General features: G+C 37.7%; 1 protein-coding gene across 1 annotated transcript in view; it reads right to left on the bottom strand.

The window, feature by feature from the left end:
• The window catches only part of CLIC4 (chloride intracellular channel 4), a 33,041-nt gene that overhangs the window by 5,825 nt on the left and 13,450 nt on the right, over positions 1 to 13,766 (bottom strand). Inside the window, exons 2-4 of the mRNA XM_010576105.1 lie at positions 7,734 to 7,843; positions 1,913 to 2,038; positions 429 to 535 (exon numbers count right to left, since the gene is read on the bottom strand). Coding sequence (XP_010574407.1) covers positions 429 to 535; positions 1,913 to 2,038; positions 7,734 to 7,843 — 343 coding nt within the window. The remainder of the gene's footprint in view (positions 1 to 428; positions 536 to 1,912; positions 2,039 to 7,733; positions 7,844 to 13,766) is intronic.

Below are 13,766 nucleotides of genomic sequence, written 5' to 3'. Positions count from 1 at the left end.
AATCCTAGCAAGGTCAAACAATCAAGTGTGCAGAAAGGCCTCGCAACAAATGCATGGAAACTCAACCACCAGGGCACAACACAAACTCTGCATGGGAATTTGGTTCTGGACGTTAAAATCATTTCTACTTAGTTCAAGAGTTTAGAGTAGCTGTTGTGTAGAGAAGTTTCAATGCCAGGGATTCTTACAAACCATGCACACCCTACTAAAATTCTGATTGAACACTAACTGAAGTTCTCTTTGGAAGTGTTGAAATCTTTGTCTGTGACCATTAACTTTAAACCACAGGTTTAATTCATGGGACTCCCTCAAGTGTCCATCAACATGCAGCAAAATTTGTCAGTGAGACACTTCACAGTGAAGCTGCTCTGAAAAACACAAGACAATGAAACAACATGTGCACAGCCATCAGCCCCCAAGTAACTTACCTTCATTAGCTTCTGGTCTAGAATTCTTGATAAATGCAGAAAATTTGGCAAATATATCCATTCCAGCCGTGTTTGATTCTGGATGCTTTGGTGAAAGTTTTAGGTACCTAAAAAGTAGAAAGGAGTAGATCTACAGCACATTTAGCAGAATGATGCTTACCATATATTAACTAGCACAAAACAGCCCTTTTTAAAAAAATTCAAAAAAGATTCTACATCATGTACATTTACCAATTTATCCAGAGGACTTGATTCTTAAGTGTAATATCACACACTTCCATTTAAGTTAAGATTTTTAAACCCCAATACTTTTAAATCACTTTTTTTCAGAGGAAAACCAAAGCACATTTCTGCTTTCTGAATCAGGCATTTGTTTCAAGCACAGAGTGTGTGAAACAGCCCAGGGTCACAAGAGCAAGCTCCCTTACTCTAGCACAGCAGTGCTGCCAAGGGGGCAGATCACAGTTCTGTAAACAAGAATATAGCTAGGGATCAAACAGGTAACAAATTAAATACTCTCATCATTCTCTGTTCACTGGAGATCTTTTCTTCCTTTTAAATTAGTATCAGCTGTCCCAGAATATCATGGACTCAAAATCTTTTAACAAAAAGTAAAGTCTTGCCACACTAAAAAGACAAAACAGTTCAGTCTGCTAAAGGCAAAGTCTGCATTTTGCCATTGCCTGCCAGCTGAGGGAGAAGCAAGCCAGCAGTTTAGAGAAAGCTTGAAGACATTTCTCAAGCTTGTACTGTGTAATCTAATTATTTTTAAAAGTGTTCAGTATTTTCCACCATAATTTCTGAACACTAAATAATCTCCAGGACTCATCATTATGCCTAGTATGAAGGAATTAATTTTTTTAAAATTATTTTCAATTTGCATTTAGTAATTACTGATTCTGTACAATTATCAACTGTCCCTCTGCTCACAGAAAGCTGGAAGGAATAAAAAAGTAATTAACATTAAATACATAGATCACTGATACGCCTGGTAAGAACAAGAAAATGACAACAAATTCTTAAAGAATTAAATAACACCTTACTTCTAGAAGAATGACTGCAAATACAAGTCTCCAAAAGGACACCACACATCTCCTTAAAACAGATTCCCATAATAGTTTATTATGGAGTCAGGACTAAATTTTGTATAGCAGGCTCATCTTCATTTACATTATTTGGACACATTATCAGAATAGCCTGCCCCAGTCATCAACAAGAAAAGTCATTTAGTCTGAGAACTGCAGGAAGGATGACAGGACTTTACAAAGGATAATTTTAAAATAATCTTTAAAAGAAAACAGTTTTTAATATGAAGGTGAGGGAACTGGAAGGAGGAAAGGTGTGACATGCAAGAACTCCACAAGCTGTTTTCAGTGTCTTCTCTTCAGTTTACTGATGCTGAAGAACATCTTAATTAGTGCAGAAAACCCCTCTGAGAACACTCCATCTAATCTAAGGTGACAAATTATCATTTTAACACTTACTTGGGTGGAGCCAAAACATCTTCCAGGAACTCTTCAATTTTATTCACATCTGTTTTCACTTCACCATTGTAAGTTATGAAGGGCGGATGAGTGCCTGGAGCCAAATTTTGAAGGTCTGCTGGTTTTCTAGGGTGAAATACAAACCAATACAAAGTAAGCGTGGGACATCCATGACCCTAGCTTTCATTGCTACAGTCACAAAAGCACTGCCTGAGGTTTTCACATCCTTGCAGTTTCAAAAAGATATCACCAGTTTTCTTTTTAAAAAGTGAGTTTACAGTTTGATTAGCATTTTGAATATATACTTGATAACAATTAATTTCAAATACTTAAAACCAACTGCTTCCTCCTACCTCTGGCTATGTTTTCTCTCAAGTTAATATAATGTTGACTAGCAGGGGGGATATATACACACACACCCCACAAACACTCTCTTTCCCAAGATCTGCAGTACAGAGTTTATATATAGCGTAATCCTCAGTCAGTGATAATCCTCCCCCTTTACACAGAGCTTCTCTGGAAATAAGCTAGTCTGATACAGAGCAGTATGTATAAACCATTTATTATGTGCACACAGAATCTGGTTCTAGACAAGCTGACAGATGCTTAAATATCATGTTTAAAAATGATGCTTAAAGCTTCCTCCAGTGAAAAAACTTCACAAATAAAAGCAGCACATTTGGGCAAAGGGAGAAGAATCCCTGACATAGTATGACTAGACACAAGAGAAACAGCATCAAGCTAAAATACCCAGACATTTCTAAATCTTAAGTCAGTTCTGGTGATACCTCTTGATGCTCACTCCAGCTCCTTTCACACTAATCCTTATCAAGCTAAGCCAGTCTATTTTATAAGCAATTGGCTTCTCTCTCCTCTAGTTGTGCCATGATACTGTAGTGACAAGGAACAACACTGGAGGCATTTATTTAGAAGCCTATACATCAGCTGCACATATACACCTACCTACTCATTCAGCACAAAATGCCTAACTTACTCTTTAATGTACACATCTGCCTTGTCAGCAGATTCAGATGCAAAGCTGAAGTCAACAGAGATCTGGATTCATTACAAGCTATAAAATCCAAAGCATCATCTAAAAAACTGCAGCCAATTTTTCCCTAGTAAATCATCATGGTATTAGTCCCATGCTAGTGCAACTGTCTCAGTGCAAGCAGAAATAAAATTACAGTACTGCTTGGCACTTCTTCAGCAGCACCACTTAAAACTTCCCTCTCATGAAACTATTGACTACAGTCCAGGATGACTGCTCAGAAGGACACAGTCTAACTTCTCTGAGAACCTCTCCACATTTTAGAGGACACTGAAATTCCTAGTTCCTCAGACCATCCCTGTGTACTAACATCCAACAGTATACACGATCCAGATGAGGCACGAGCATACAATTACATTTCTGTCAAGTTGACCAGAGCACATGCTGCAGGATGACCACCACCTTTTGCTAGCATTATGCTGGATGAGGAACAACAAACGATACCTGATCCAGCAGAAAGTTTGCCAAGATAAAGCTGCCCCTTTGTTACTGTTTGAGCAAATCCACACCGAACCGTAACCCTTGAACTGGGTTTGTGCTTTGTACAAAGTGGCCACATTTCTGAGCCAGCACCAGGCATCCAGGAACTGGATTTACTGGATACTGGAACTACAGTTCAAGAAAGCCTCCTGACTGTACTGGACAAGGAAACTAGATTAGTAATACACCCAAACATGGTCATTCAGGGTAGCATGAGAAAGCAGCATTTTCAGGGATAACACTCAGACTCTGTAAACTAAGCACAGTTTACAAGTTTATCCTGTAAAAATGCTGCTTTCAATTTCTTACAAAATTAAGAATCCCTGCCAGAATTTCATGTCCTGCCCACTGCTGAACCTTTTAAGCAGGGCAAACACCAACAGTACATAGTGCCAAAGTGCACTTAGGACAGATATGAGCACTTGGCAGTATACGTAAAACTGAATGAGAAAACTGATTTTCATACTTGAGAACATTAAGCACCCTGCTTTTAGCCAGGTGACAGAAGTCTCATTAAAAGAATTTAACCATTTTCAATTTTTAAGCTTCCAAGAAGTTACTTCTCACTAATAGTTGCCATCACCCTCTTACTTTTAGGATTTAGAGTCTGTCATCGGTTAATGCTTTAAGTAGCTTAACACTTCATTTAAATACAGCTTTGTATACCCACAACAATTACAGGAAGTCATTGTGGCTCACTTCCAATTCTGCATGTTGGCTAGATAAAATTCCTCAAAAGGAACATTATTTTAGAAAACAAACACACACAAGACCACCAGATTTGCAGCAATATTATCAAAAGAATGATTTTATTTCAGAAACAGACTAGTCTAATGAACTAATCAAAAAAGTTTTCCAAAGAATTACAGTATATCTCAAGGATCCCAGAGCATTTTATTAACCCCTCTTGCCACTCCAGTCAAACCATGTATAACCCTATATCTTTCAAGAGAAAGAAAGCAGAGATTAACATCCCACAGCCAAAGCCCAAACATAATACAGGGTTTGACTTCCAGTTTGCTACTCTTGCCAGTAGATCATAAACAAACCCTGGTTTACCACATAGAAGCCACAGCCTTTAGAGCACCACAAGTACACAGGAATATCCTTAAAAGGCTAAGAATACAACTTCCCTTAATAGTCAAATAAGAAGGCAATTAAAAATATTATAGTGAAGTTTACTTCAGAGATAAAACTGAACAGCTTTAAAAAAACCCCAAACCACCACAAAACACACCTCTATAACCACTCAAAACAAATCCATGATAGCTAGTACCCTGCCCTGAAGTTTACCAGGGTATTTGGACGTAGGGCCACATACTTATTTAAGTGGCTATCACTAGCTAATTAAGTGGGCAGGCTCTTCAACACCAGAGTTAAGGTATAAACCTTTCACGGCTTTGCCACAAACCAGAACAGCAATTAGCATTCAAATAAGTTCTTGAAGATCAGACAAAAGCCAGCCTCCAAATGTAATATGCTCTACAGTGATTTATAAATTATACAAGTACTGCAATGAGTGTCTGAAGAGTAGCATAAAAAAAAATGCCAGCAATAAAAAGACCCTATCTCCAGTTCCTAAGCAGTATTTTACACTGCTGAAGTTGCATTCACCTCTGGGCAGTCTTTAATATTTACTAACCTCTTTATTTAATCTTTGTCTGTCAACATAACTGTAAAACCACACAATCAAGATGTTTAAAATAGGATTTCAAAACTTAACTGAATGCAAGCTGGCCCTGAATGTTGTTACAAGCCCAACAAATGATTTGTGTGCTGCAACTCTGCTCTAGCCACGAGAACAAGTCAAATCTCTGAGCACTGGAAATGCTGCTTCTGAAAAGGGAAAGAATAAAGCCTCTGTCTGACTAAACAGAAGCAAGAAATGCATTATTTCTTTGAAAGGGCGGTACGTCCCACTTCGTTTGCCTATATGCATATTTTTGTGTCTTAAGAGTAGAACTGAGAACTGCAAAATGTTCTTTTGTTAGCACAGTATGATGTCCAATGCAATTATGGAAGGGAAAAATAAATGTCACAGAGTCAGTCAAATCAGACTCAGTTTTTCCTGTGTCCCAAGTTACTTGTGAACTTTTGTACCCAACCATGACCTTTTAAGCCTCACAAACAGACAGAGCTTGCCTTACTGTTGTGCAGAAATTACTCTATGAGGCAGAAGCATGGTTTGCAAGTAAACCCTTTTTCTTTTTTTGGCTAGCAAAATAAATTCAGATGCTTAAAACAATTACTACCCAGCTCCTTAACAAGTTTGTGTCTTTAACAGCTACAAAAAGAAGAGAGGGTAATTGGTTTGAATAATGTACTTGTAAAAGCATCTTCTTGTGACGGTATTAGAAGCACTACGGCAGGCAACATCTAGCACCTATTATCATTCTGGTAATGCTAACGGGGAAAAAAACACCACCTGGTATATAACATTTCCACTTGAGCAGTTACCTGAATTTGACATTCTGCAAGCTACACTACTCTACAACAAGGTATTAGACAATCCAGAATGTTAAATTTGTATTTATGAAGCTTTAAATAAAGTCTAAAAGGAATTAAGTTTGTATCAACATCTATTCAAATCTGAATTAGCTTCAGTGGCCCTTCTCCTTTACCAGAAAATAACATTCAGTGTATAACAAAAAAGTAAAGTTCATTTGACCTACTCCTGTACAGTTTTTTAATTTTGCACTTCTTATGTGTTCTCCCCAATATAAAAAAAAGGAAAGAAAGCTTTCCTTGTCTAAGAAAGGACAATTTTAAACACCTGCAACCAATTTATATTCTAAAAAGTCAGTCTTACATCCCAGTCCCCCATCCAATTAACTCAGAGTTGCCAAAGGGACACAAATAAAGCCAATTTATCAGGCATCTTTGGCATTTTAATGATATCTCTCAGACTGGTTCAGCAGTAAAAATGTTTCCAAGTATAAAAATCTCTTTCAACCTTCTTTTCATTCCCCCCCCGCCCATAACTGCAATAGGTTAAATAACGCCATCATTAAAAGTAAAGGAAGTCCAAAACTACAAACAGAACGCAAGCACAAGTTCTACTCCTAAGGTTCCCACAAACCACACACAGTGCCTAATGGAAGATACAATATATTTGGTTTATGTGTGCTGGCAGCAACAATTACATTTGCAGTAAAATCCCACATTGGCCAGAGAAGATCTTTGAGCTGCTACAAATGCACTCAGTTGACAAAAGCTGCCTCCTCCCCCTCTGTTGGAGTGGTCTGCCTCAGCCTTACTACACATAGGAATATTTAACACCAGTTGCCAGCACCAAAGCAGCAACTTCAGTGATTTTTAAAAATCAAAACAAGTGACCTCCTTCAAAAAGATTACAAGAAGAGGTTAAGTCTAGCAGAGTGACTTCTTTCTTACACATTTTACACTTCATTTGTTGGAGAACACTGTATATTTCTACTGGCTTTATTTCTGAAAATACAGTTTGTAAGCACTGGCAGTCTCCTCTCTCCAGAGAGTTCAGTGACTAACATTACATTACATTAGTGCTGTGAAAACATTACTTCACACCAAAAACAAATACAAGGCCTCTGCTGAATTTAGCATTACCACTTCTAATAAAAGTACACCCAACCTTAGGAAATTAAGACTCCTGGGTTCACATCTCACCCTTCTTAGTCACTAAGGTATTCATTTCATAGATGGAAAAGCTGCCGTTAGGTGACATACAGCATCATGACGTATCTGGGTAATGCTACACAAAAGTAGAACATTTTACATTTTATTCCTACCCATTTCACCTCTGTTTCACTTCTATTTACCTCATGGACAAATATTTTCACATTGGTTTTATTCTTACTGGATAATAAGCAATATTATCTTGAAATCTTTAAAAAGAGGAGTAGGCCGCACATTATGTGTGATAGCTATCCAATAATCATTGGAGATTTGATCAAAGATTGGTTGATCTAAAATACCCATCCAGCAGTCTTCACTTGTGCGATCTCAATGTGAAGTTACTAAGATTCAGTATTCAGTTATAAGCGACTTCATGTCAGCTATTAGTTTTACAGGAGAAGAGCATCATTTAACAAATTCAAGAGAATTTATCAGACCCATTCCTTTTGGTTACAGATACTTATAAATAACCATCAATGAATGCACCATTTACATCAAGGTTGCCTCTTTGTATTTATGAGGACAGATTGTCCTTTTAATTTCAGAAAATAGGCCATGCAAGATTTAGAAGCCCCAGACAAACATTGTTACACCAAGTGTACTGTACTCTTGCTTGTCAGATAAACCATTTCTTACCTCTTCAGGTCAACTGTTGTGACGCTAAACACCACTCCCTTTAGCCAAAGAATCATGAACAGCCTCTGAGAAAAAGGACAGTTTCCTATGCTTTCACCATCACTGCCAGCCTGCAGAAGAGAACAGATCATTAATTAGAAGGTAGGACTGTGCCATCTACACATGCTCACAATTACTGAAAGATCTTTAAATAGACACACTCGGTAACAAATCATGGGATTTACTGCCTATACAGTCTTCGCATCACTAACTCTTCCAAAGACCTAACAAGCTTACAGTCAAACCTAGTATCATCTTGCAGGAACACTCCTTTGCTCTCAGAAGTCCAGCTGATGCACCTGGACCAGATATCCTGAAGGTATCTCCATATAATGCAAAAAGATGAGCATCCTCAAAATATTTAAATACACTTCACATACTGGGCAGGTATGCATGGACTTCTGCATCACTGTTTATTTTAAATTTTTTTTAAATACTTGCACCTTCCAATGATTATTTTGCTGCAGACACAACAAGGATTTTATTACAGTGAAATTTGGACATTTATGAAGTCAACTAACCTATTTAGTTGTCATGTCCTCTAACAGCTGCTCACAAAATGTACCAAAACGAGATTTCAAACAAAGTAAGTTATCTTTCATACTGAAGATGATCCAACTGCTTTTAACAGTCAAGAAAAGGCAGCTAGTCATATTCGTCTGAGCAGCCACACCTTTTGATGGCAGTTTTCCAATGTCAATATAGTTCTTTGTTCTATATTATTCTTTTTTTCTTCTTCTACAAGGCACAGATAACTAATTGTAATCATCTTCCAGTTCATTGCTTATACCTCTCACTTTGTAGTGCTACAGAGAGCCAACTGCAACCAGGAACTATGAATCTTTATTGTATTGCAGGTGTTGTAAGGAGACATAACTGTAAGTACATAGAGACTTCACTGACAATAAAGTAATATTCCAAAGCCACTTTTTATAGGCAATTTATCAATAAGTCTTTGTCCTACCACAACAAAGGTCTATTACATAGCAACAGTAAGCCACTCCAGGGCACCCAGTGATGGCATGCATCTCATGATTGCTCTGACAATGAAGTATGCATTGCTGAGTTGGAAAATTTTAGGTTTTAGTGGGCTACAATTAGACACATGAAACCTTGAATCTTGTTATAAAATTCAACCCTCTGAAAACTGGTTTAGTAGTTAAAACAGCCATATATGTCAGCTTATCTTGACACGCACTTTACATTAGACGAGTTTCAAAGGATTTTATCTATTATTATTGTTATTAGAGTACTTCCAAGAATAATTTTAATCAGCACAATTCTCAAAACCTGGCTAATTCTTTCATCATTACTCTTACCTTTCCCTAAGCCATTTTAAAACATGTTGTAGGATATGCTGGCTATACCCCTCAGAGAAATGACAGAAAACAATTACGTTCTGTCATTGTATCATAAGCGCAGGGTATTTAGAAGCTGAGCTACACGAGTGGAAAGGTTGAACACAAGGCCTGAGCATTGACTGGTGGACATCCAGCATTTTAAAAAAGAGGGGGTGAGAGGGGCTGGGAAAGAGGGAAAAGAAGAGAAGCCAACAAAAAGTATCATCACAAGAGAACTAAGCTCTAGGACTAGAACTAACTAGAGAAAAGTTCAGACACTCAGGCAAAGGAACTGGTTTTTCTTCAGTTCTCTACCAGTTCCCAGCCATGCACTGAGTGGGGGAGACAGTGGGGAGAATGAAAAGTCTTTTCAAGTTAAGAAGAGTAACAGTAGGATTTTCTATAACAGCAGGATTTTCAAAGATCAGGAAAATGTAAAGTTTTTCAGTGAAACTGTCTTAAATTCAGAAAGCTATTTTATTTTTTTAAAACTCATGGTACCTTGAAGACAAGGCTGAGACTCCTTTAATAGTTGTCGATAAATGACATGAGCATTCATAAACTGATTTACGTTGCCTCAGGCTTATGGTCTAATTTCTACAAGTACCCCTTCTGTCAGACTATCCTTCTGAATACTTTGTTGTGGAGAATATATAGAGCCATTTTTCTTCAAACCGTTATTAGTGTCATTAATGAAGATATGAAAGACAAAAGTTGTCTTTCTGCCATAAATTACAAATTGCCTCCTTTATCTTTGGAAAGTAAAGTAAAACTTGCAGCAGATTAATGATAGTAGATTATTATCTTAAAAGCTGGCATGTTGACTTCTCAAGTGTTCAGGAGACTAAATTCTAAAAGCATCTACAAAAAGGATAAAACAGAGTCATTTTGGTTACTCTGGGCATTCTGCTTTATACTAGCTCAATCCACGGTTTTCTATAGTGCATGTAACTGCTGTAAGGATTCCACCTACTATATGGATTAATGTGTTCCTACCTCACAAGATGCTTACATGAAGAAAGACTTCACTTTGCAGCCTATTTCCAATAGCTGTATGCTTTTATGGATGTTAGTATTTAAGCACAATGCCATCCCTCCAGATAGCAATGCATTATTTCAGAATTTTCCACTATCGTTACATTACTGTGTTTACACTAGAACAGACGTTTCCTGCAGGTAAATTATACCAATGTAGATTTATACTCATCTACCTTTTTTTTTATTCCACATGCAAGATCTCATCTACTTTTGAAAAACAATACTGAAAAAGACAATACTTCATCGCATCTAAGGAAAATGTGTGTTTTGTACTGCCCAGGCTAATTCACACTTTGAAGCAGAAACAAATCTTTGATTCAGAACTGATCTCAGTCTTTAAGTTTTATGGCAACTTCAACAATGCTACTTAAACCAAAGCACCTGAGTTATGCTGCAGTAACAGCACAGGCGTGCATGCCCCCATCCAATTAAGCTTTACCTCACTTCCTCTGATGGAAAAGCTACCACACATTTACTATAAAGTAAAAGGAGGAATGTGGGCATTTACCAAAGTGCAACACCATAACAGCATAAAGCCATACCTTGAGGCACCTCACAGGAACTGTTTACACTGCTGTTCTCAAGCGATTCTCTGGATCTGCCACTGGCTGCCACATTCAGCAGGTCTTCAGCCTGTTTTGCTCACACACTTAAGGAACCAGTACATGACCTAGTCAGGATTAGCTCTCGCTCTCCTCACTGTTCGTCTTTTATTTAGCACTTCTGACCTCAAAACCAGAGACCAGAGCTGGTGCAATATGACATACATTGCCAGAGATCTCATCTGACATGGACTAAGGAAACCTTTGAATAGAAAAAATAAAGGCATGTAACCAAAGGAAGAATCATTGTTATGCAACTGCCTGCTATCAATGTACAGATGATCCTCAGCACCAAACGAAGTCCAGAGATTTAGCTTCAGTACCACAACATCAACAAATGTAATTGAGGCATTTGCTGAGGAGAATGTTAAGTTAAATAAGTACTAGTCAGCTCCTCTAATTTCAAACCAGTATTTGAAAATGCAGGAATAGTGTCCTAGTGGACAACAGGCAAGCACTTAGAAGACAACTAGTTTTTACAAGCCACTTTGTTAATTGGTGAGTTGCAAAACATGACTTTAAAAAACTCATTGCAGAGGGCTGATTAAGAGCTTTAGAGATTCATGATCCATCACCAGATGTAGAAAGTAAGAAGTTACTCGGAAGCCGAAAACTAAAGTGCTTTTGCTGATAGCATCAGATGAAAAAGCAAAATGGTTCCCCTATGCACAAAATAGACTGTTTTTGCAGACAGACCCAAATATGAAGATTTGTTAATTACAAAACTTCAGGACTTTTCCTGAACTCAGGAGTTAGTTACAATATCAACCAAGTCTTTGGCTGACCAGGTTTTGCTACCTGTCATTGTGATAGGGAAAAAGCAGTAACCCTCCATCAGCAAAACAAAGTTCCAAAGGCACAGGTAATGTTAATGACCAACAGATGCTAAACATTTTTATATCAGACAGACTTTGGAATTTATCAGCTGCAACAACAATACTTTGAAAGAAAGAGTATTGGATTAAACCCCATGCCTTCTTTCATATGATATAATTCCACCATGGAGCTTTATTCCTTCTAGGGGAAGATTTAAAAATTGCAACTGAAATAAACCAAAGTCAGAATGCAGTTTTGTTTACTGTACTACAAAAAAAAAAGTTAGCCCATCTGGAACCAGAAGCAAAGCTACTTTTAAGTCATAGAACTGAACAAAAAATTCTTTAAAATTTAAGGCATAGCACTGAACTGTGGCTTTCATTAAGGTCCATTTTCCTAAGCCAAAACCAATACCAAAACCAAAGCAACCAAAACGGACCAAAAAAGGTCAAATGCATTTACACTGTAATGCCAACTCGTACCAAAACTTTTCTTCCCTTCCAAAACAAGCGTAATATTAAAAATGAACAAATGACTAGCATCTGCTTTTGTTTAAGCAAGACAGGCTTTTTGGATTATTTGAATCGGAAAAAAGGATTATAGCCCACTAACATAGAGTGCTTTTAACAAAACCTAATGCATTTTCAAAGTTGCAGCTGACCAGCTAAACTGAGCAGAGACTTTTATGTCTACATTCAAACATTTGTCCCACTTATGCTCCAAAAAGTCCCAAGTTATTCTGAGCACATACTGGAAAAGGAATGCAGTCAGAATGCCAAGAAACTTCTGGCTTCAGTGCTCTTTAGCCAAGGAATTCTGCTATGTAACTGTTTGCCTGAGAGGTCCGTTTTCTACCTTCTTGTATTTGATGCACTGAGAGCTACAGCACAGTTCTGTTACAACCGGTCATCAAGAGCAATACCATGCTGGCGATGCAACACATTATTCTCCTTCAAGTACATAAGGATTTTTTTCAGAGGGAGACAAGTTTGGTAGATGTTTCTGTGAGAGTCAGTTCTGATTCTGATATTCTCCATTGGAATAGAGTTGTGCTGGCAATAAACTATAACCCTTTAAATATTGCAACAATATGCTGAAATTCTACATGACTAGTCACGCAGGGGGTTAATCATATAACAATTGTTGCTTAAGCCCACTATTACAAGCCAGAAACCTGTCATTGCCTTGACTTTGAATTCAGGCCATAACGTTCCAGGACAGCTTCAGTGTCTAATCTTCATCACCATCAGAGTAAAGAAAATACTAAAATATTGACTTCTCTGTACTAACATAAACCTAGACTATTTGTTAATTCAACAAGATTATACTCATTCTATACCAAGAAGCTTTGAGTTTTTATTTCAAATTCTTTCTAAAACCAGTCTAAAAATCTTTATTACTAAATAATGCCAGCCTTCCTACAACTAGGGCTAGTTTTCAGTTATCACTACCAAATCAAGCTACCATTATCCACTGAAGGACACTGTACTCGAGAACATCATCAGACATCTGTGTTTCACTGAATGCCAGGTTTTCACTCATATGGATTAGGACCAGACCAAAAAAAGTGCACCACCACACACAGCAAGGAAACATGGATTTTTCACTTGAGTATTTTGCTTAAGGATTATACTGATTGAGAACTAGCTCTGAAGAGCCTGGCTTTAATTTATCACCAGGGAAAGTACCCTGCCAAACACAGTGTTTAACTTGACCATGACCCATGGCCAGCTCCTGCCATGCTAGAGATGCTAGTCTGCAAAGCTAACAGCTGCCATAGAGGATTTATCACAGTAAGGAAAAACTAAAGATATCCAGTTGTCTTGAACAAAGTCATGTTACCCTCCACAAACTGTAATTAAAACACATCTGAAAAGGTGGCAAAAGAGACCTCATTAATTGTAAGATGTGACATGGAGGAAGAGCTGGGCACACATACACCATAGTGCTCACTCTACAGTATTATATGAAAAACAAACAGAGCTACTTTTTAAAGAAACCTAAATAAGAAAGTAAGTTCAAATAAGAATGAAAGAGTTACAAGGCAGTTAAACAAATCAGTATGCTCACTGAAAAGTCAACCTGGTTTATCACAGCCACAGTAAAACTACTGGCAATCCCAATGCCAAGTAGCTCAGCCCATGCAAGTGTGCCAGCTATTTGGGGGGGGGGGGGGATTTTTTTTTCCCACTTTTTGG

Source organism: Haliaeetus leucocephalus, unplaced genomic scaffold, assembly GCF_000737465.1.
Source record: "Haliaeetus leucocephalus isolate CR32 unplaced genomic scaffold, Haliaeetus_leucocephalus-4.0 Scaffold517, whole genome shotgun sequence".
NCBI lineage: Eukaryota > Metazoa > Chordata > Aves > Accipitriformes > Accipitridae > Haliaeetus > Haliaeetus leucocephalus.
This window is presented reverse-complemented; position numbering and strand designations above follow the sequence as displayed.